The sequence below is a fragment of the Dendrobates tinctorius genome, unplaced genomic scaffold (assembly GCF_039654945.1).
Source record: "Dendrobates tinctorius isolate UK_male_01 unplaced genomic scaffold, ASM3965494v1 ptg000516l, whole genome shotgun sequence".
NCBI lineage: Eukaryota > Metazoa > Chordata > Amphibia > Anura > Dendrobatidae > Dendrobates > Dendrobates tinctorius.
In genome coordinates, this window is record NW_027362175.1 from 586,458 (window position 1) to 607,018 (window position 20,561).

The 20,561-nt window shown below is 43.2% G+C and overlaps 1 protein-coding gene across 4 annotated transcripts in view; it reads left to right on the top strand.

Moving 5' to 3' along the window:
- The window catches only part of SLC12A6 (solute carrier family 12 member 6), a 74,307-nt gene that overhangs the window by 25,108 nt on the left and 28,638 nt on the right, over nucleotides 1–20,561 (top strand). For 3 of the 4 annotated variants that reach the window (XM_073565015.1, XM_073565016.1, XM_073565014.1), the window contains exons 3-15: nucleotides 3,725–3,769; nucleotides 3,841–3,929; nucleotides 9,346–9,468; nucleotides 9,571–9,717; nucleotides 9,809–9,863; nucleotides 10,153–10,283; nucleotides 11,478–11,719; nucleotides 12,120–12,334; nucleotides 12,421–12,579; nucleotides 13,566–13,664; nucleotides 18,929–18,986; nucleotides 19,057–19,231; nucleotides 19,367–19,485. In XM_073565015.1, coding sequence (XP_073421116.1) covers nucleotides 3,725–3,769; nucleotides 3,841–3,929; nucleotides 9,346–9,468; nucleotides 9,571–9,717; nucleotides 9,809–9,863; nucleotides 10,153–10,283; nucleotides 11,478–11,719; nucleotides 12,120–12,334; nucleotides 12,421–12,579; nucleotides 13,566–13,664; nucleotides 18,929–18,986; nucleotides 19,057–19,231; nucleotides 19,367–19,485 — 1,657 coding nt within the window. Of the gene's footprint in view, nucleotides 1–2,249; nucleotides 2,655–3,724; nucleotides 3,770–3,840; nucleotides 3,930–9,345; nucleotides 9,469–9,570; nucleotides 9,718–9,808; nucleotides 9,864–10,152; nucleotides 10,284–11,477; nucleotides 11,720–12,119; nucleotides 12,335–12,420; nucleotides 12,580–13,565; nucleotides 13,665–18,928; nucleotides 18,987–19,056; nucleotides 19,232–19,366; nucleotides 19,486–20,561 lie in introns of those variants that run through there. The other variant, XM_073565017.1, reaches the window with a different exon arrangement.

Genomic DNA, 20,561 nt, shown 5'->3' on the forward strand with positions numbered 1-20,561 from the left:
TATGGTGGCCACACATGGATTAGCACCATTGGATGGCGTTTTACTGTATGGATTTCTGCAGTTGACTCTGCAGTTGATTTTGTTATTGGATAAATTAGTAGTGTGAACATGACCTGACCGTGTACATCAGTACGTGCTGTCAATGGCTGCCCAAACCTATAGAAATGTGCACTATGTTTAGACTGACAGTGTACACTAAGCAAACCCTTGCCACAATCGTTCTGGCTCAAGGAGAAGTGGTCCTAAGCAATTGACCTCCATCTATGTTGTCCTCATCCAGCATTTGGACAGGGGTTCTTCTTTAGAAACCTATTCAAATCGGTTTAGTATTTGCTACAGTTGTAATAAAACATTGCATCCTCCATAATAGATGGATCAATACACATGAGATACTGTAGAAGTTCTAATTGCGTATTACCCCTCTTCTCCTTTCCAAAAAAACCCCTTTAATATTCGATGGGGTCACAGAATAGCATATCTCACAGTATCTTCCCAAACCATGGTATGATGACCCTACTGTACCCCCCCCCCCAACCACCCCAGCAAAGTATGGTGACCCAAACACCGTATGATTCTCCAACTGTGGCTCCACATTTTCCTCCATACAGTATAATGGGCCCCACATATTATTCCATACAGTATAATGGGCCCCACATATTCCTCCATACAGTATCATGGGCCCCACATATTCCTCCATACAGTATCATGGGCCCCACATATTCCTCCATACAGTATCATGGGCCCCACATAGACCTCCATACAGTATAATGGGCCCCACATAGTGCTCCATACAGTATAATGGGCCCCACATAGTCCTCTATACAGCATAATGGGCCCCACATAGTCCTCCATACAGCATAATGGGCCCCACATATTCCTCCATACAGTGTAATGGACCACCCTTTAAAAATATGTAAATACTAATCTCTCCTCGTTTCCTTGCTGCTTCGGTCTCTTCAGTGTGTATTATGAAGTGCACTGCTTGGCACGAAATAGTGACGTGATCGCGCCTGCTGCGCTGAGATGTCAGAGCTCAGATTCAGAGGGAGAATGATGGAGAAGGGAACAGACAGCCCCCTTTCCTATCATTGTGTACAGCTGTTATCAGCTTCCAGGGCCAGAGTTTGACATTTATGCTTTAGCCCATAGATTCCAAAGACACACTGATAGGGAATTTAAATTGTGAGCCCCATCGAGGACAGCGATGATAATGTGTGCAAACTGTAAAGCGCTGCAGAATATGTTAGCGCTATATAAAAATAAAGATTATTATTATTATTGTAAACTTGTGAGCAGGGCCCTCACTCCTCTTGTATCTGTTGATTTATGTGATTATTATTAATTTTGTAATGCCTTTTATTGTCTGTACAAGTCCCCTCTAAAATATAAAGTGCTGCGGAATATGTTGGCGCTGTAGAAATGTAATTATTATTATTAGACCCTTCTGCCTTCATGGTCTACCAGTATGTCATGTGTATAATGGAGCAAGCTCTGGAGCTGAGTATATTGTTGTTGCATATCGCCATCTGCTGTTTACACCTGAAATACTGCTGTAAATCTCTGACAGTGGCATTTAGGTGCGTGGTCCTGCCTGGGGGTCTATCCTGGTGCCCATCTTTCATTGACTGCGTCCGTACAAAGGATTTATCTAATGGTCGCTTTTAGTGTCCCAGGATTGTACTACGTAACCCGCTTATAAGGCAATTCCGGATTTTATAGGGGAAGCCAAAGTGATCATTTCTACGCAGCATGTTTTCGTTACATGGTATTGATGTCTTTCCCAAGGCCGGGTTCTGGCTGTCAGATCATACCATAACGGCAGTACTGGTAACATCCCGAACACCTCTGAATGGCTTGCACTGTAGGTGGTGTACAGACCCACGATTGTCTGATCCGACTACTCTGGTTGTATTCTCATTAGAGTGACCTGGGGTTATGGCGCACCCTTATTAATTTGAGTTCTCTGTAACTAGAACAGATGTATTTATTGTACACTCATGAGTCACACCCCAGGCTGTTTATGAGAAGATCCTAATCACAGACGCTCCACTTGGCACCTATTGTGCCGCACTGAGAAACAAATGTCAATTGCAGCCCAACACCCAACCTACAAAGCTGCAGATGTGAGTGAGGTGTCACCAGGGCGCAAGGTTACATACCTGTGTGGTCACAACAGGTACTGCTCGTGGCACTTTGCCTTTAAGATCATGCACCTCCTACATGGATGCAACATGTGACAGGGAAGCGCTGATAATAAGTGATCCCAGAAGACGGAGAGGAAGAGTGGACAGGAGAACAAGGGCCACTTAGGTTCCCAAAATAGGAGAAGGCACAATATCTGATAAGGGAGGAGCGCAGGGAGGGAGAGAGAAGAAGGATCAGCTAAAAGTTACAAAGGATTCCGAGTTAAGAACTAGAAGTGCAATGTTACAAGAAAGCATTTAGGACCCAAACAGAAATAGACAAATAAACATGGAAGATCAGAAAGTATAAAAGCCCAGAGGTAGCAGCCGAGCTCCAAAAGGGGTAAAAGAGCCGTGCAAACATGCCACATTTCACCGTGACCAAAGTGCCCGATCCTGAGGATGAAGCCGAAGAAGCAAGCTCTGTGTCCTTCAGAGAAGCTGACGATGATGATGATGTCTGGGGGGCCGGTAAGCGACGGGGGCTTTTTTGTTTTCTTCTTCTTCTGAACTGTTCGCCTGTTTTTGTCTAATCTGTGGTTTAGAAAATAAGCAATTGAATTATGCAGCAGAAATCTCAGGAAGCTTCTCTGTAACCTCAGAATCTGCTGCTGACTCACTAGATGGGTCTATGATACATCCATTAGAGGGGTGGTCCGAACAACTTACATAGGGTGCCAAATAATAAAAGTAGCCAATATTGCGTTAACCCTATTCCAATGCTTCTAAGTCTCTGGACTTACATGTCCTCTGCCGCCATTCACTGGTCGCAGAGATGACCACCATGGCACTGCTACTTCCACTGATTGGCTGCAGCGTACACATGGCTGTCCAGAATAAAAATCTGTAGACCGCAGGGGATCAGAGGAGTGTTGGAATGGAACGGACAGGGGATCTCTAATGTAAGGAATGTTTGTTTTTTGGCAGTATTTTTTTATTTCTTTATTATAAAAGGCCAGACAAGCCCTTTTCATGTATGTAAGCCTGCATTTATATTCCTTTATTCCAAAGCACGACTTCTGTATTGTAATTATCATTCCATGGTGTTCCTTACAGAGCCAATAACCCTAAGGTATCTCTAAGCTGACAGTAAGCAGACATTTCAGTAGCATCTGGGACATCAAGTCCAGAAAAATGTAGAAAACTATAGAAACCTTTTCGAATATATAGAATGATATTGTTACAGCTTACCACTCTGTTGGTGGGTCACTAAATCTGTATGTTTATACAAAATCTGAGGACCACTGCAGAACATATACCCTCCTCTACACTGACAACTATAGGTTATCTGAGATCTGTGCATTACGTTTATGTAGATGTACTGTAGTAACAGGACTTCACTTGGAGATGTCCACCCAGATGGACCTCTTATGGCTCCCGATGAACTCAGGAACAACTTCTACAAATGGCAGCATTAGTTGAAAGTTGGCAGAGTTTTTGGAAAATTCTGAAGATATCATTCTTGTACTGTAAAGACTATAGCAACACTTCCAGAGCATCATCAATTATGATTGCTAATATGATCTTGTTTTCTGTCTCAGATCGAAGTCAAACATCAGTAACGGAGGAGAACAGCAAGCTGCTTGGTACGTTCACCATTGATGGCCTGATGCTGAGGTGCAGGAGAGGTTCTCTAACACATCTCTATCTTATACAGAGATCGACCGGAGGAAAAACTCTGCTCTGTATCAGAACCACAGCGAAGAGGGGGAAGACTCTTATGACAGGAATCTGGCGTTGTTTGAGGTGAGAAAGAGGTATAGAGATTTCATTCCTTCATGAACAGCTGCGAGACATGCAGCCACGGGGATTCAAACATATTTTTTGAGCACGCTGAAGACGCTCGGTCAGGAGCATGCTCTGATAACACCTTATCCCATCACGTTCCCCCATCAATATAACTGTCTTCATTAGCGATGGTTGTGTACTGCCAACAATGGATAAATTGTCACACAAGACCAACATGGGGCCTTGTGCCCCCTTATGGGGACATGCTGGATCTTCTTGCTGAGAAGGCAATCCTTCCCTTTTACTGACGGAAGGGTAGAATCGTACTCTAGGGGTTTACAGACAGCAGATCTTGAGGTACACAATCAGTTTAGGCTGACCGCGATCTCTTCTGACTTCCTATACACATGGGCACTTTGTCAATCACTAATGTTTTTTCAACGGGGGAAGTGGTGATTTATCTCCAGGGAGAGTAAAGAAGGATCTGGCGATAATGTGTTGAGAGAGTCATTAGACCCAATACGCAATATATGATTGGCTGATCCTGCTAAGATCAAAAGGTTTGGTGGACTTTAGTCCAACACGAGTGGTGGCGTGCCCATTGGGTGCGTGCAGGGATTACGGACCACGCAATGGGGTGTAACCACGCACCAGCCAGGCGTATGTGCAGACCAACAGCAAACATAGATACCTGGTGTACCTCTCCTGCCACTCCAACCTTGTGTATGAAAAAGCTCTGTAGTTAATACTGTTCGGGTACAGTTATTCAATAGCACTATCCATGAAGAAAGTTCGGACAATTGTCATGGCGTCTTGGTAATTTTGCTGCATAGCTCTTGGGCTTCCAATGAAACTGGGTGGTAAAATTACTGGTGTCCCAGCTTTTAGCCCTTGGTGTAATGCAGCATTGTGGATGTGATCCATAATGCCTGCATAATTGTCGACGCGTAATGCCTTTTGATTTTGTTTTATATATTCGATCCTGTCGGATTCAATTTTGATGTAACTGTCAGCGATAAATTGTTGCGTCAACTTCCCAGCATTTAAAAGGGGATTGAACGCGTCACGAATGGCAAGCCTGTATGCATAGTACTGCAACAGGTTGATTTTTTTTCTTGTCCATCTTGATCCACTGGTATGGATGGTAGATGAATGTCACCAATTCCTTGATGTTGCACACTTAGGGGAATTGGAGTTGTCAAATTTATTGTCCATCCACTGTCTTCATATGGGAATAGAAGTGAATATGGCATTGCATCACACTTTCTGTGAAGAAAGCTGATTTTAACTGTTTGGTTTTCACTTTTCAGGTGAACTCTTATGTCCCTATTAAATGCATTTTGATAAATTATAGCTACTGTACTTCATTGCACCTTGGTGCATTGTAGCGCCTCTGGTCATCATTGTAGTCATTTATAATTGCTATTTCGAGTGGATCACGATTTTATAATTCAGCAATCCTCTCTTTCTCTCTTTCAAATTCCCTCATCATTGTGAAGGCACTTGTGAGTAGGTTAATTGCTTTCATTTTCTCTCCAAGAGATGACAGCAGTGCTGGGAGGCACTTTTTATTTGCTTGACTTCTTGTACTTAATGCTTCTTCACTGTCCAAGATGTAAATCTGGACATACTTGGGAGCACTATCCTCAGCGGGATGCAATGGGGCAGTTCTGTGGTAAATTTGTCCATGAATTCGAAAACAGTATGGACCATGCCCAGGAGGTGGCGCTACTTGTGCTCCCATTGATGCCAAAGCAAGAGAGCTATTGTATTGCTTTATATTAGCCATAAAGTTATTGGAGTGCTGATGCTCTCCTTTCATCAACTTGACTAATTGATCATCCATACGAATGGGACGTAATTGGAGGCGCCCTCTCTTGCACCAGGAAGGGAATGTTTTGTTCTGTGCCATTTCGTCTTTGAAATTTTTAGATTGGCAGAACTGACCTCGAAATGTCAGTTCGCCAGTATAGTGCTCTTCAATACGTGTCTCATCAATTAAGAAGCCATCTAGCGGCAAATGTAACTTGCCATCGTCGAGTGGCTCTTGCATTTTGGACACGTCTTCTATCTTGCTCTTGTCTTTGTGAAATTTGTGTATCACTTTGTGCATTGCTTGTTGCTCGTTGTCGTGCAGCATTAGATGTTCTACGTGATTCAGTTACTTCATTCGTTTCTCTTTCTCTGGCCGCCCTCTGTCGGGCTGCATCAGCAGTTCTTCGACAATTTCGTTCGTCTTCTGTTTCATTAAGACGCAGGTTACGCATCCGTATGCGATTCGCTTCTCTACGTGCAGCAGCGCTATCAATTTGATCAATCTTTGCAATGTTGCCTCACACTGTTGCTTCCCAATGTTGCCGCACAGTGTTGCCTCACAGACTAACGTTCAAAAAAGGCTTATGCCTTTACTCGTCACCAGGGAGAGCTCCTCTCCTTATTAGATATGTCACTCAACTCCTATACAGGGCCTTACAGTACTTAGATATCCATGGTTACGCCCACGCATATAGTCAGCTAGCTGCTAGTGGTAGTAACTATGGATACCTAAGTTACTGTTGAGCTGTGGATGACTCATTGTGCACAGACACACGGACACGTCCAAATTAGGTATATGGATGTAAAGGGACCTGCTGGTGAGACATTTGCTTTTAAAACATCTAACCCTCACCAGGCCATAGGTATAAGTTACCGCCAACAGCTGTCTTCTCTGGGTATGATATTAATATGAACATTAGCCTTGTCTTAAAGAAATATGGTATTCCTTCAACGGGAGGTTAAAGGAGTTGTGCACGTTTATCTTGTTATATAAAAACAATCTGCGCCGCTTATTATTCCCGGGTACAGCGCGGAGTCTTTGCCACTGCTCCTGGGGTCAGGTATTGGCTACAGCGTTGTCTTCACTTAGAGAATGGCAGCCGATCAGTAAGCTCAGCCCGCTCTGCCTGTATAGACTGCCTCACTCAGAGCTGCTGCGCTCACTGATTGCCTGCCACTCTCTCTATGTGAAAACTGACACCAGGAGCAGCGAGTCGGCGCTGGATCCATGGAAGATGAGTAAAGCGAGGGTTGATTTTTTTTTTTTTTTAATAACAAACTGTGCCCAGGGACCAAGATTTTATGAAATGGACAACCCCTTTTAATACATTTGGTCAGGTAGAAATCCCACCTGTCTGATCCCCATTTCACACCACATCAAATGTCATTTGTTAGCAGATCCCCTAAAATACAGTGGAATCTGAAGACAACAGTCACATATTATTGACTACATTGCTTTGTTATAATTGATTATAGCAGATTAATTTTACAGATTTGTTAGTCCATAGAGCACAAAGGGAAAATCGATTTGCTTATTTAGCCAAGGTTGGGTGTACACGTACATATCGTACCCTGGTTGTGTGTACGCGTACATATTGTGCCCTGGTTGCATGTACACGTACATATCAAACCCTGGTTGCGTGTACACATACATATAATACCCTGGTTGTGTGTACACATACATATAATACACTGTTTGTGTGTACGCGTACATATAATACCCTGGTTGCGTGTATGGTTCTAGACATTACCACAATGAATTTTAAATAAAACAATTCAGATGCAGTTGAAGTTCAGACTTTCAGCTTTCATTTGAGGGTATCCACATAAAATTGGATAAAGGGTTTAGGAGTTTCAGCTCTTAACATGTGCCACCCTGTTTTTAAAGGGACCAAAAGTAATTGGACAATTGACTCCAAGGCTATTTCATGGACAGGTGTGGATAATCCCTTCGTTATGTCATTCTCAATTAAGCAGATAAAAGGTCTGGAGTTGATTTGAGGTGTGGTGCTTGCATTTGGAAGCTTTTGCTGTGAAGGAAACATTCTGTCAAAGGAGCTCTCCATGCAGGTGAAACAAGCCATCCTTAAGCTGCAAAAACAGAAAAAACCCATCCGAGAAATTGCTTTAACATTAGGAGTGGCAAAATCTACAGTTTTTTAAATCCTGAGAAAGAAAGAAAGCACTGGTGAACTCATCAATGCAAAAAGACCTGGGCGCCCACAGAAGACAACAGTGGTGGATGATCGCAGAATAATCTCCATGGTGAAGAGAAACCACTTCACAACAGCCAACCAAGTGAACAACACTCTCCAGGAGGTAGGCGTATCAATATCCAAATCTACCATAAAGAGAAGACTGCATGAAAGTAAATACAGAGGGTTCACTGCACGGTGCAAGCCACTCCTAAGCATCAAGAATAAAAAGGCTAGACTGGACTTTGCTAAAAACATCTAAAAAAGCCAGCACAGTTCTGGAAGAACATTCTTTGGACAGATGAAACCAAGATCAATCTCTACCAGAATGATGGAAAGAGAAAAGTATGGCGAAGGCGTGGTACAGCTCATGATCCAAAGCATACCACATCATCTGTAAAACACGGCGGAGGCAGTGTGATGGCTTGGGCATGCATGGCTGCCAGTGGCACTGGGTCACTAGTGTTTATTGATGATGTGACACAGGACAGAAGCAGCCGAATGAATTCTGAGGTATTCAGAGCCATACTGTGTGCTCAGATCCAGCCAAATGCAGCCAAACTGATTGGTCGTCGTGTCATACTACAAATGGACAATGACCCAAAACATAAAGCCAAAGCAACCCAGGAGTTTATTAAAGCAAAGAAGTGGAATATTCTTGAATGGCCAAGTCAGACCTGATCTCAACCCAATTGAGCATGCATTTCACTTCTTAAAGACTAAACTTCAGACGGAAAGGCCCATAAACAAACAGCAACTGAAAACCACCACAGTGAAGGCCTGGCAGAGCATCAAAAAGGAGGAAACACAGCGTCTGGTGATGTTCATGAGTTCAAGACTTCAGGCAGTCATTGCCAACAAACGGTTTTCAACCAAGTACTAGAAATGAACATTTTATTTACAATTATTTAATCTGTCCAATTACTTTTGGTCCCTTTAAAAACAGGGTGGCACACGTTAAGGAGCTGAGACTCCTAAACCTTTCATCCAATTTTAATGTGGATACCCTCAAATGAAAGCTCTGAACTTCAACTGCATCTGAATTGTTTTGTTTAAAATTCATTGTGGTAATGTCTAGAACCAAAATTAGAAAAATGTTGTCTCTGTCCAAATATATATGGACCTAACTGTAATACCCTGGTTGCGTGTACACGTACATATTGTGCCCTGGTTGTATGTATGCGAACATATCGTACCCTGGTTGTGTTTACACGTACATATAATTCCCTGGTTGCGTGTATGCGTACAAATCATACCCTGGTTGTGTGTACGCGCACATATCGTGCCCTGGTTGCGTGTACGCGTACATATATATCGTGCTTTGGTTGTGTGTACGCGTACATATGCCCTGGTTGTGTGTGCAGGTATATATTATGCCATGGTTTACTACATAAAATCTGATGTTTACTCCCTGATATGTACAGGAGGAAATGGACACCCGTCCCAAGGTTTCCTCACTCTTAAATCGCTTGGCCAACTACACCAACCTCCCTCAGGGTGCCAGAGAACATGAAGAAGAGAGTGAGGGCAAAAAGAAGCAAACGAAGGTGAGGAGCAGAAAACCGTGATAGTATCATTCGGATAAAAGTAGTTGGTAAAGCAGAATAGTATTAATTACACCAATGTTTTCCAACGCAATATTTCCATAGGCTCCTCGAATGGGCACAATAATGGGTGTTTACCTGCCTTGTCTGCAAAACATATTTGGAGTGATCCTATTTCTTCGTCTGCCATGGGTGGTGGGGACGGCCGGCATCCTGCACGCCTTTTGCATTGTGTTTGCCTGCTGCTGCTGTGTAAGTCTCACCGATCAGGGGTGGCGTTTATCGTTTAGGGGCGGTTATTTATTTCTGCGTTTGTAACAACGCTTATGTTTTCTCCTTTCAGACAATGCTTACAGCAATATCTATGAGTGCAATCGCAACTAATGGGGTGGTACCAGGTAAAAGGTCTGCAAATCATACAAGTAATCTCAATCCGCTAGTATGTTCTCGTGGAATATTATCTAATATGTGTCACCGGCCATGGAGTATATTCTAATAGCTCATCACGTCACTGCATCCTTTTACATGGTGAATGCAAGGGCTTCTTAATCTTTGTATTCTTTGGCCTCAATAGACAATCTAACATCTGAGGCCTCCCCATTGGCACGGGACGTCTCCACCTCTATTCATTCCACCCCCATCCTCAGTAACTCTACCCCCTTATATGTTACTTTTTCTTTTTCTCAGCTGGAGGTTCATACTTTATGATTTCCCGGGCTCTTGGTCCTGAATTTGGTGGCGCTGTTGGTCTCTGCTTTTATTTAGGTACAACGTTTGCCACAGCCATGTACATTCTTGGAGCCATAGAGATATTTCTGGTAAGAGAACCATTTTTCAATGAGAACCCTTGTCCAGTTGTAGAGTATAGAGTTAAAGGGATTGTCCAGGCACCTAATATTGCTGACCTGTCCTTGCCCTATCAATAGCAGATCTGTGGCACCGCTACAGATCAACTTAAATTAGTGGCGGTGGCATCCAGATGTAATCTATACAGCACTAACCAGTTCAATGGGTATTAGCCACTGCTCAAAACTGCAGATCAGTTCCTGTTCACATTGGACTAAATCTTGAAAAAATATTTTCATAGATTTTCCCAAACTTTATTGTATAATATTAGTGCTACGTTTGCTGCTTATACAGTTACGGTATGTCTCAAACCAAGAGCTAAGGAAAAACGTGTTTCCTGATTAATACAGGAATATATCTTATCGGTGAAAACCCTTTCCTGTGGAATCTGTAGCCATATTTATAAAAAAAAGTGACTAGAACAAGGGTCAAAACTACAGCCATGCCATTGCTCTCTGTTACCAGACATGCTGTATCGTAATATAGCTGTAGTTTGGTGTAGTTCCTGTACAATGGTGGGGATGATCTTATTATTTTGTTTTAATATTCCGTTTAATATGTTATGTCTTATAATTTTTATTTTGTAATCCCTCCTAATTATGTGTGTAATGTAGTGTAAGTGCATTAAAAAACTTACCGATTGCAGTCTTCCCTGGTTTCCAGCGTCGCTTTGCTCTTCTTCTGGCCAACGTGACCTGTAAACAGATCAACCGGCTCACAAAGGTGTTTGTGTGGACCTTCTGCAATGAAACTCTATGGAGCCTCGTTCTGCCACTCCATAGGCATATATTAGTGGAAGTAACCCCCCCCCCCCCCCCCCACCATACATCGATCTCTGTGTGAGCCGGCAAAGAAGAGGGGCAGTCATGTGACCCAGAAAACGCTGGAAACTGGGGGGCACGGCGATTGGTAAGCATCTTAATGCACCTACACACCATTATATAGGTAATTAAGAGGGATTACAAAATAAAATTGATATTGAGACTTATTCTGTAAGATAAATTAAAATTGCAGATGGAAATCAGAAATGGAGAGGTATTAAGGGCATCTGGCATTTTCCTGTTTGGGCATACACCTGTATACGGCACACATCTCGACACTTTCTATGGTGTTAATGCGCGCTCCATTTACTATTTAGGTTGTGACCGTCTCTAATTTTTGCACAGGTGTACATCGCTCCAAAGGCGGTCATTTTTGAAAGTGAAGGCGTGATTGAGAACTCGGCGGCTATGCTCAATAACATGCGGGTTTATGGCACTGGATTTCTCCTTCTCATGTCTGTCATTGTTTTTGTGGGCGTACGCTATGTGAACAAGCTGGCATCCTTGTTTTTGGCCTGTGTCATACTGTCTATCCTAGCCATCTATGCAGGGGCACTGAAATCTGCCTTTGTTCCTCCTAAGTTTCCGTAAGTATTAATGGTGAATTATTTACTTCAGAAGTCTGGGATTGAGAGAAATTATAAATAAAAAGAAAAGATGATCTATAGCCGGGTGGACACGTTGGCTGGCTTTCAGATGTTCAGTCCCAGCACATGACCTCAGCTTGACATTAACTTACCAAAGTCCAACTTGGCAACTGGCAAAATATCTTTAGTGTAACGTAATAGCGGGTATAATACGAGGCGTAGTTTGTGCTTCACTCCAAGGCTGAATATTTCATTGTTCTGTTTTTCTCGTTGTGACATTAGCAGTATATTTATACGGTGTAACAATCCCACGGTTTGTACAACACTCACCACTCCTGATTTCCGTGTAGATGTTCCACAGTTTGTCCGCTTTTATTCTTTCACTCCTTTTGTGTTTTAGTGTTTGCTTGCTTGGAAACCGAACCCTGTCCAGGCTCGAGTTTAGCACGTGTGCCAAAATAGTACAGACAGAGAATACAACATCGCCGTCTGACTTGTGGGACCGTTTCTGCCACCCTCCCGGGTTCTTCAATGCGACGTGTGATGAATATTTTGTCCATAATAATGTCACAGAAATAGAGGGAATTCCAGGCTTGGGCAGTGGCATTATTGCTGGTATATAGATCTTTTCTACTTTTCGTTCACAAGCGGTTCACTCGTGTCTTCTATGATTTATTTCTGCTTTTTGTTTTTATTAACAGAAAACCTTTGGAGCAGTTATCTGCAGAAGGGAGAAATTATAGAAAAGGGGTCTTCACCCTCATCAGATGCAGTTGGCTCTCTTTCTAGCAGCTATGTCCTGGCTGACATTACAACGTCTTTCACCCTCCTCGTTGGCATCTTTTTCCCATCTGTTACAGGTAATTGGTGTAGTTTCTCATTATTCAAAGCGAGAGTCACCTCTTACAAATGGTGTCATTTAGTGTCCACATTTTGTCCTATACAGCTACCAAGTGTTATTGGGATTTAGAGGCTGGTGAGCTGCTTTTGTGCTTGTGGGTTATGGATGGAGGTACTTGCGTAGAATATGATGCAAGAACTTGACTGGGCTGTCAATTAGACTTGGTTGGCGTCTTGATGGTGCAGCAGTGTGTGTGATTACCTGAGAGATCACTGGACAAAACCACCTAACTGTAAAACCTAATTTCCCATAAAATATATGTATGACTCCATCACCACAGGTACAGCGCACCTGCAATGCCTGGATCTTCCAAGGTTCATGTGTCCAAACATAGACCATCAAAGAACCTTATGGTCATCTAAGTGCAAGTGTCCATTCCCTGTGGCTGTGATACAAGCGTAAAAATGTTTGTGAACATGGCCTTCCGTAAGATTGTCCATATTGCACAGCTTTAAATGTAGTCGTTTCTAGCACAATCCCCAATAAATCTGCCCTATACTCAACTAACCGTCATCTGTGTCCTATAGAACGTCCTCCAGCTGCTTACAGCAGTGTACGCACACCTACACAAAGTCAGTGCCTTGCGGTGTTAGTGTGCCTATGTCTGTGAGGGTACAGTAATTTGTACACGTTTATGTCGCTATTTGATTACGCGTAGGTTCATGAAAGATGCATGACAAAAATCTTACTGTGACTCTCATGCTTGACACTGTCGTGTGGCTAAAGTCAGTGTCTGCCCCCAGCTCAATGCTTTGTCATAAAGAGCTGTCACCGCGAGATTGATGGATATCTGGAGTGCTAATTCTAATGCCATGGCGCATCAACCTAACATGTCACATGCACTTATTTTATTTTTAATATTTAAGCTCAACAGATTTGAGAAGCATCCATGTTATTCCATGCTGCACTCAACTCGGCTTAACTCTGCATTTTGCTTACTTGCAGGGATTATGGCCGGCTCTAATCGTTCTGGTGACCTTAAGGACGCTCAAAAATCCATTCCAATTGGCACGGTCCTTGCAATTCTTACAACTTCTTTAGTCTGTATCCTTTACATTTTAGTACTTAAAGAAGTTCTCCCAACAAACGTTCTGTTACTTAAAGCTGTGTACATGTACAGCTCTGGCAAAAGTTAAGAGACGCCAGCAAAATTTTCAGTTTGTCTGATTTTTCTCTTTATAGGTATATTTTTGAGTAAAATAAAAATTGCTCTTTTATTCTATAAGCTACTGACAACATGTCTTCGAATTTCCAAGCACTAAATTTTGTATTTATTTTCAGAAAATAAGAAATGGTCACAATAACAAAAAAACGCAGTGCTTGCAGACCTCAAATAATGCTAAGAAAACAAGTTCATAATCATTTAGAAACAACAATACTAATGTTTTAACTCAGGAAGAGTTCAGAAATGAATATTGTGTGGAATAGCCATGATTTTTAATCACAGCTTTCATGTGTCTTGACATGCTTTCCACCAGTCTTTCACACTGCTTTTGGGTGACCTTATGCCACTCCTGGTACAACAATTTAAGCAGTTCTCCTTTGTTTGATGGCTTGTGACTATACATCTTCCTCTTGATTGCATTCCAGAGGTTTTCAGTGGGGTTCAGGTCTGGAGATTGGGCTTACCATGACAGGGATTTGATGTGGTGGTCCTTCATCCACACATTGATTGACTTAGCTGTGTGGCATGTTGCATTGTCCTGCTGGAAAAACAAGTCCTCAGAGTTGGGGAGCATTGCCTGAGCAGAAGGAGTCAACTGTTTTTCCAGGATAACCTTGCATGCGGCTTGATTCATACGTCCTTCGCAAAGATTAACCTGCCCTATTCCAGCCTTGCTGAAGCATCCCCAGATCATCACCGATCCTCCACCAAATATCACAGTGGGTGCAAGACACTGTGGCTTGTATGCCTCTCCAGGTCTCCGTCTAACCCAGTGGTTCCCAAACTCCAGTCCTCGCGGACCCCAACAGGTCATGTTTTCAGGATTTCCTTAGTATGTCACAGGTGATGGAAGTATCATCAAGGCATCAGGAATTCTCTCACATGTGTAACACTATGGAAATCCTGAAAACATGACCTGTTGGGGTCCGCGAGGACTGGAGTTTGGGAACCACTGGTCTAACCATTAGACGACCAGGTGTTGGGCAAAGCTGAAAATTAGGCTCATCAGAGATTACCTTACTCCAGTCCTTTATGGTCCAATCCTTGTAGTCTTTGTCAAACTTCAGCCTGACTTCTCATTGATGAAAGTTTTTTTTTTTTTTAGCCTTACATGACTAGAGCCCTGCCTCTAGGAGCCTGTTATGAACTGTTCTTGTCATGCACTTCACCCCAGCTGTCATTTGCGATTAGTTTTGTAGGTCACTTGATGTCATCCTGCGGTTGCTGAGTGACATTCGAATAAGATGACGGTCATCCTGGTCAGTGGAGAGTCGTTTTCACCCTCTGCCGGTCTGTAGCTTTGCTGTCCCCAATGTCTGCTGCTTGACCTTGTTGCAATGGACTGCCGTCTTAGAAATTTTAAGGATGGAGGCAACATGACGCTCACTGTATCCATCTGTTAGTAAAGCCAGAATTGAGCCCTTCTTTTCCTCACTGAAGACTTTTCTTTTCAACTCCTTTGGCATGGTTAAAAGTTATTTTTTCATTCCTATTACTTTTGGGATATTACTAGCACTTGTTTTGCCATCCATCTTGTCTTATTGCAAGAGGATTGTGAACACCACAGCAGGATCACCTAATCAGAAGCACATTAAGTAGAATGAGGTGTGCTCTGGATGGAATTCAACTGACACTGGAATGGAATAGCTGTCAGACATGGAGAGAAGCTGATTTTTACAAAACTGTGCAGTGGTCTCTTAATTTTTGCTAGAGCTGTATATGTAATGCTCTGTAAGTGCAGTAATATAATCACCGCTATTCTGGCATGCGAGGTCCCACTGGGTTTTAAAACTGTGGGAGCTGGAAGTGGCTTTTAAGTGTAAGTGTATGGGATCTCATTCTGACACTACATAGGCTTAAATGGTAACTGCTACTTTGCATATAAACCCCAGTGTAATCTGGCAAGTCGGAATAGCCGTCAGGTGACCCAGAATAGGGCCGGAGCTGCACAGAAAACTGGGAAAACAGCGATCGATGAGGATGTTACTGCCCTTATACTACATTACATATATATATTTACACAGATTTAGGCAATAAAAAGTGGCGTAGGAGTGCTTCTTTAAGAATTATAGTATGAATTTTATCACTATATCTAAAAAACACTTTATTTCAAAAGTAAATGAGTTACTTGGTGCACCCTTGGCATAGCCAAAGACTCAGTGTACTATTCCTCCCCTTCAATCAACCCCCCCCCCCTTAGCTTCATTGACAATGCTCATTTTCCCAGAGCGAGTGCAGCCTGAATTCATCCGGCCGCCATGCACACGCTTTGCTCGTCTCTCTATTGTCTGCAGCACCCTGTCCCTGCACACAGAATCACACAGTAGCGAGCACTGCAGACAGGAGTAAGAGCACATCCGCACTGGCACTGCAGAATCTGAACAGGTGTGCACACAGTGTCAGTACAGGTTCTTGCTCGTCCCTCTCTATTGTCTGCAGGGTCCTGTCCCTGCACACAGTAGCGAGCACTGCAGAATGGAGTAAGAGCACATCCGCACTGGCACTGCAGAAGCTGAACAAGTGTGCGCACAGTGTCAGTACAGGTTCTCGCTCGTCCCTCTCTCCTGTCTGCAGTGTCCTGTCCCTGCACACAGAATACCCTGTATTTGTTATCCAGCACTTGATGATTACTGTCATATATTTTACTGCAGAGTATTTTTGCAAATCTGTTTTCTTGTTGTGTCTCAGTTAGTGGGTGGTGTGAACGTTGTCTTACCGACTTGTTCACACTTGTGCATGTCACATGTGTTTTTAATCCATTTTACACAGAATCACACAGTAGCGAGCACTGCAGACAAGAGTAAGGCTGCGTTCACGCGTAGTTTTTTTTGCATTTTACGGCGTTTTTAACCGCAATTTTGCTGCGAAAACGCAAAAAAAAGCATCCCATGCAATCCTATGGGATTCCGCAATACTGTGCTAATGCTGCGGATTTTTCCGCTGCGGAAAATACGCAGCATGCTCATTATTTTTGCGGAATTGCGGCGATTCCGCACACATAGGAATGCATTGTTCTGCTTACTTTCCTCATGTGGCTGTGCACACCATGCGAAAAGTAAGCAGAACATTTGCGGATGGTACCCAGGGGGTGGAGGAGAGGAGACTGTCCTCCGGGATGTGGGTACCATATCCCTGTAATAAATAGAATTAGAATTTAAAAAATCGTCATATTCTCACCTTCCGATGTCCCTCGTAGCGTCACCATGCATCCGCGATGCTCCTGGCAGGTCCCGTTCCCAGTGATGCATTGCGCCAATGACCTTTGACGTCGTGGTCTCGCGAGACCGCGACGTCATCAAAGGTCATTGGCGCAATGCATCACTGGGAACGGGACCTGCCGGGAGCATCGCGATGATCGGTAACGCTGCGCGGGATGCCAGAAGGTAAGAAAAACACGATTTTTTTTTAACATTCGATTTTTTTACTACTGATGCTGCATAGGCGGCCTCAATAGTAAAAAGTTGGTCACACTAGTCAAACACTATGTTTGAAGAGTGTGACCAACCTGTCAATCAGTTTTCCAAGCGATGCTCCAGATCGCTTGGAAAACGCTAGCATTCTGCAAGCTAATTACGCTTGCAAATCGCTAGTTTTTCCACGGGAAATAGGCGGAAATTAAAATGTGATTTGCTCGCATATTTCCCGCGGAATGGAATTCAGGAATTGCCGCTGAAATCTCTCCGGGAATTCCGCAAAGTGTGCACATAGCCTAAGAGCACATCCGTACTGGTACTGCAGAAGCTGAAGAGGTGTGCGCACAGTGTCAGTACAGGTTCTCGCTCGTCCCTCTCTCCTGTCTGCAGCGTCCTGTCCCTGCACACGTAATCACTCAGTAGCGAGCACTGCAGACAGGAGTAAGAGCACATCCACACTGGCACTGCAGAAGCTGAAGAGGTGTGCGCACAGTGTCAGTACAGGTTCTCACTTGTCCCTCTCTCCTGTCTGCAGCGCCCTGTCCCTGCACACATAATCACACAGTAGCGAGCACTGCAGACAGGAGTAAGAGCACATCCGCACTGGCACTGCGTGTGCTCTCCTGGTCGTCTCCTGGTGTCAGTGCAGGTGTGCAAGGCTGGAGGTTGAATTCATGCAGTGCTCACTCTGCAATAGTGAGCGATGTCAATAAAACTAAGGGGGAGGTGTATGGCATGTTGATTGAGGGGATGGAAGGATGCACTGAGCTTGGCCTTGGCTGGACTGAGGAGCTTGCAAAGAAAAAAAAAATTAAAAGCTAAAAAGTGAAATTTACATTGCAGGTATGATGTTATTTATAGGAGGGAAGTCCTCTACAGGACTGTAGAAGTAATTTAAATCCAGTTTTGGGGGTTGACGGATAATTTTTAAAATTTTAAAATATTACATTAAAGCAAGATTTTTACATTATATATGTGAACCCACAAGGAAAAAAATATTACCATGTCTTATCACACAGTATTCTGGAAGCATTGCTTTTAGCGGAGAATACATTGTGGAGACACCATATTAATGCATGAAACTGCATTAGTTTGTGCCATATTTTATCATTTCCATTCAGCAAAGAGAAAATGAAGCAGTGTCTCGTGCATTTTTTGCGTCCTTCAGTGAGTGGCGCTCTTTGCCTATGGATGCCACTCTTTGGTAATTGTCCGATCTATTACACTCTCTGGATGTGTATAATTCGGGAGCATTAGAAAAAAAAATGGAAAATAACCAGGAGATGTGATAAGTATTCTTCATATTATATTTTTTATCTCTTTTGCTCTTGGCGAGGTGCTTTGTTTTCATCTGGCCTTTATGTGATCCCCACAGCCGTAGTCATCATCCGCGGTATTAGTGGCGATACCAATTAATGCCAGTAATGTGTCACTGATTAGCTGCAGCGCTCATGGGCCAAGGCCTTCCAGAGCTTCTGTGCTCCCTCTTTGAGTGAAAGGCAATGTTATTGTAGTTTTTTTTGGTACTTTTCAAGACTGTTGGAGCTTTTTACATTTTTTCCTAAGGCCAGATAACCCCTCTAATGGAACACTGAGTAGAAAACGCAATGATAGCATTTATTTTTTTATCTCTGTGAAGCGCTGACATTGATCCATCCGGAATAGCATACTGCTCTGTATATAAAATGTACACATTTCTGTTAATTCCTCTGACTGTAGATGAATATCAGATTTGAGCAATGTTCTTCTATTTGGAGCCTGTATCGATGGAGTGGTCCTCAGAGATAAGTAAGTATGATGTGCTCAGCGGCTCTGGAGGATGGGTGGTACAGAGCTGCAGTCTGATCTTGTCTCTTAGGTTCGGAGATGCAGTAAAAGGAACCCTTGTGGTAGGAGCGATCTCCTGGCCATCACCATGGGTCATAGTGATTGGATCTTTTTTCTCCACGTGTGGAGCCGGACTGCAGAGTCTGACGGGGGCCCCGAGATTGCTGCAGGCGATAGCTAAAGATGGAATTATCCCCTTTTTGCGGGTAAGAATTTACAGAGCACCAGACTACAACTATGACTATGTGTGGGCTTGGTAGAAAATAAAGGAAAACTTTAGAAAAGAACAAAGGGGTCGCTGAACATGCTATAACTTTATTTTTTTTTTCTCAACTGAAAAGGTGTTTGGACATGGAAAAAGTAATGGGGAGCCTACCTGGGCATTGCTTCTCACGGCTGTGATTGCGGAGTTGGGAATCCTAATTGCCTCCTTGGATCTGGTAGCACCAATCTTATCAATGTATGTATAGATTAGAAGATCTACTGGATACGGTGGAAAGAAGTAACCAGGAGATGAAAGCTAGAGTAGTCAAATGTGTTGAAAGGTCTTTATAAAAAGGAGTGAGTGTAAGTCGGCTCATATATTTGTAGATAGGACAAAGTGCAAGGAAATCTTGTAGCGCTGTAAGTTCCAGGAACAATATTGTAAAACGTAAATTCAGCATCAAAGTCCTTTTTGTATATATGAAAAAATACTATTTCATATATTTAAATAGGCGGAATTGAACATCAGAATAATATATGTTATATATGCTTTTAAAGCACACTTAAATATGTGGATGTCAGGAATTAAAGGGGTTTTCCACTAGATAACTAAAACTCATTTTCTCCAGTGGGGTGTAATAAAATTTAAAAAATCTGTACTCCTGTCCTGCAGGAACGTCGATCTTTCTCTGTCACAGTTGTGTCCCCCGACAGACAGACAGCATCACCATAGGGCGAGAAAGGGTAGTCATGAGATAACCGCAGTCAGTCAGCAGATACTCCTCACTGTGCCTGGGTTAAGTTCATTGACGTTTAGGTGGTAAACAGAGATGATGATAATCTTTATATAGCGCCAACATATTCCGCAGTGCTTTACAGTTTCAGTTTCAAACACAACAGTCAAAAGTAACAACTTTAAGAATAATACAATGATTAAAGCAAATTAAAACAACCCTGCTCGTGAGAGCTTACAATCTACAATGAGGTGGGGGAGATACAAAGAACAGGTGTGTATTTACAGTGATGTAATTACAATGATGGTCCAGCCATCTTGAGGGAGTGGGGATAGATAGAGATAATGAATAGGCTACACACGCACATTTAAGGCCCCGTCTCACATAGCGAGATCGCTGAAGCGTCACCGATTTTGTGACGCAACAGCGATCTCGCTACATGTGACACATAGTGGCGACCGCCGCCCCCCCCGCTGGATATCGCTGATCGTGCTCGAATGTCCTGGGCCATTTTTTTAGTCGTCAGCGTTCCGCTGGCCAGCGCGCATCGCTGTTTTTATCGCTGACGAGCGACCTCGTTGGCGATGCAGAACTCATG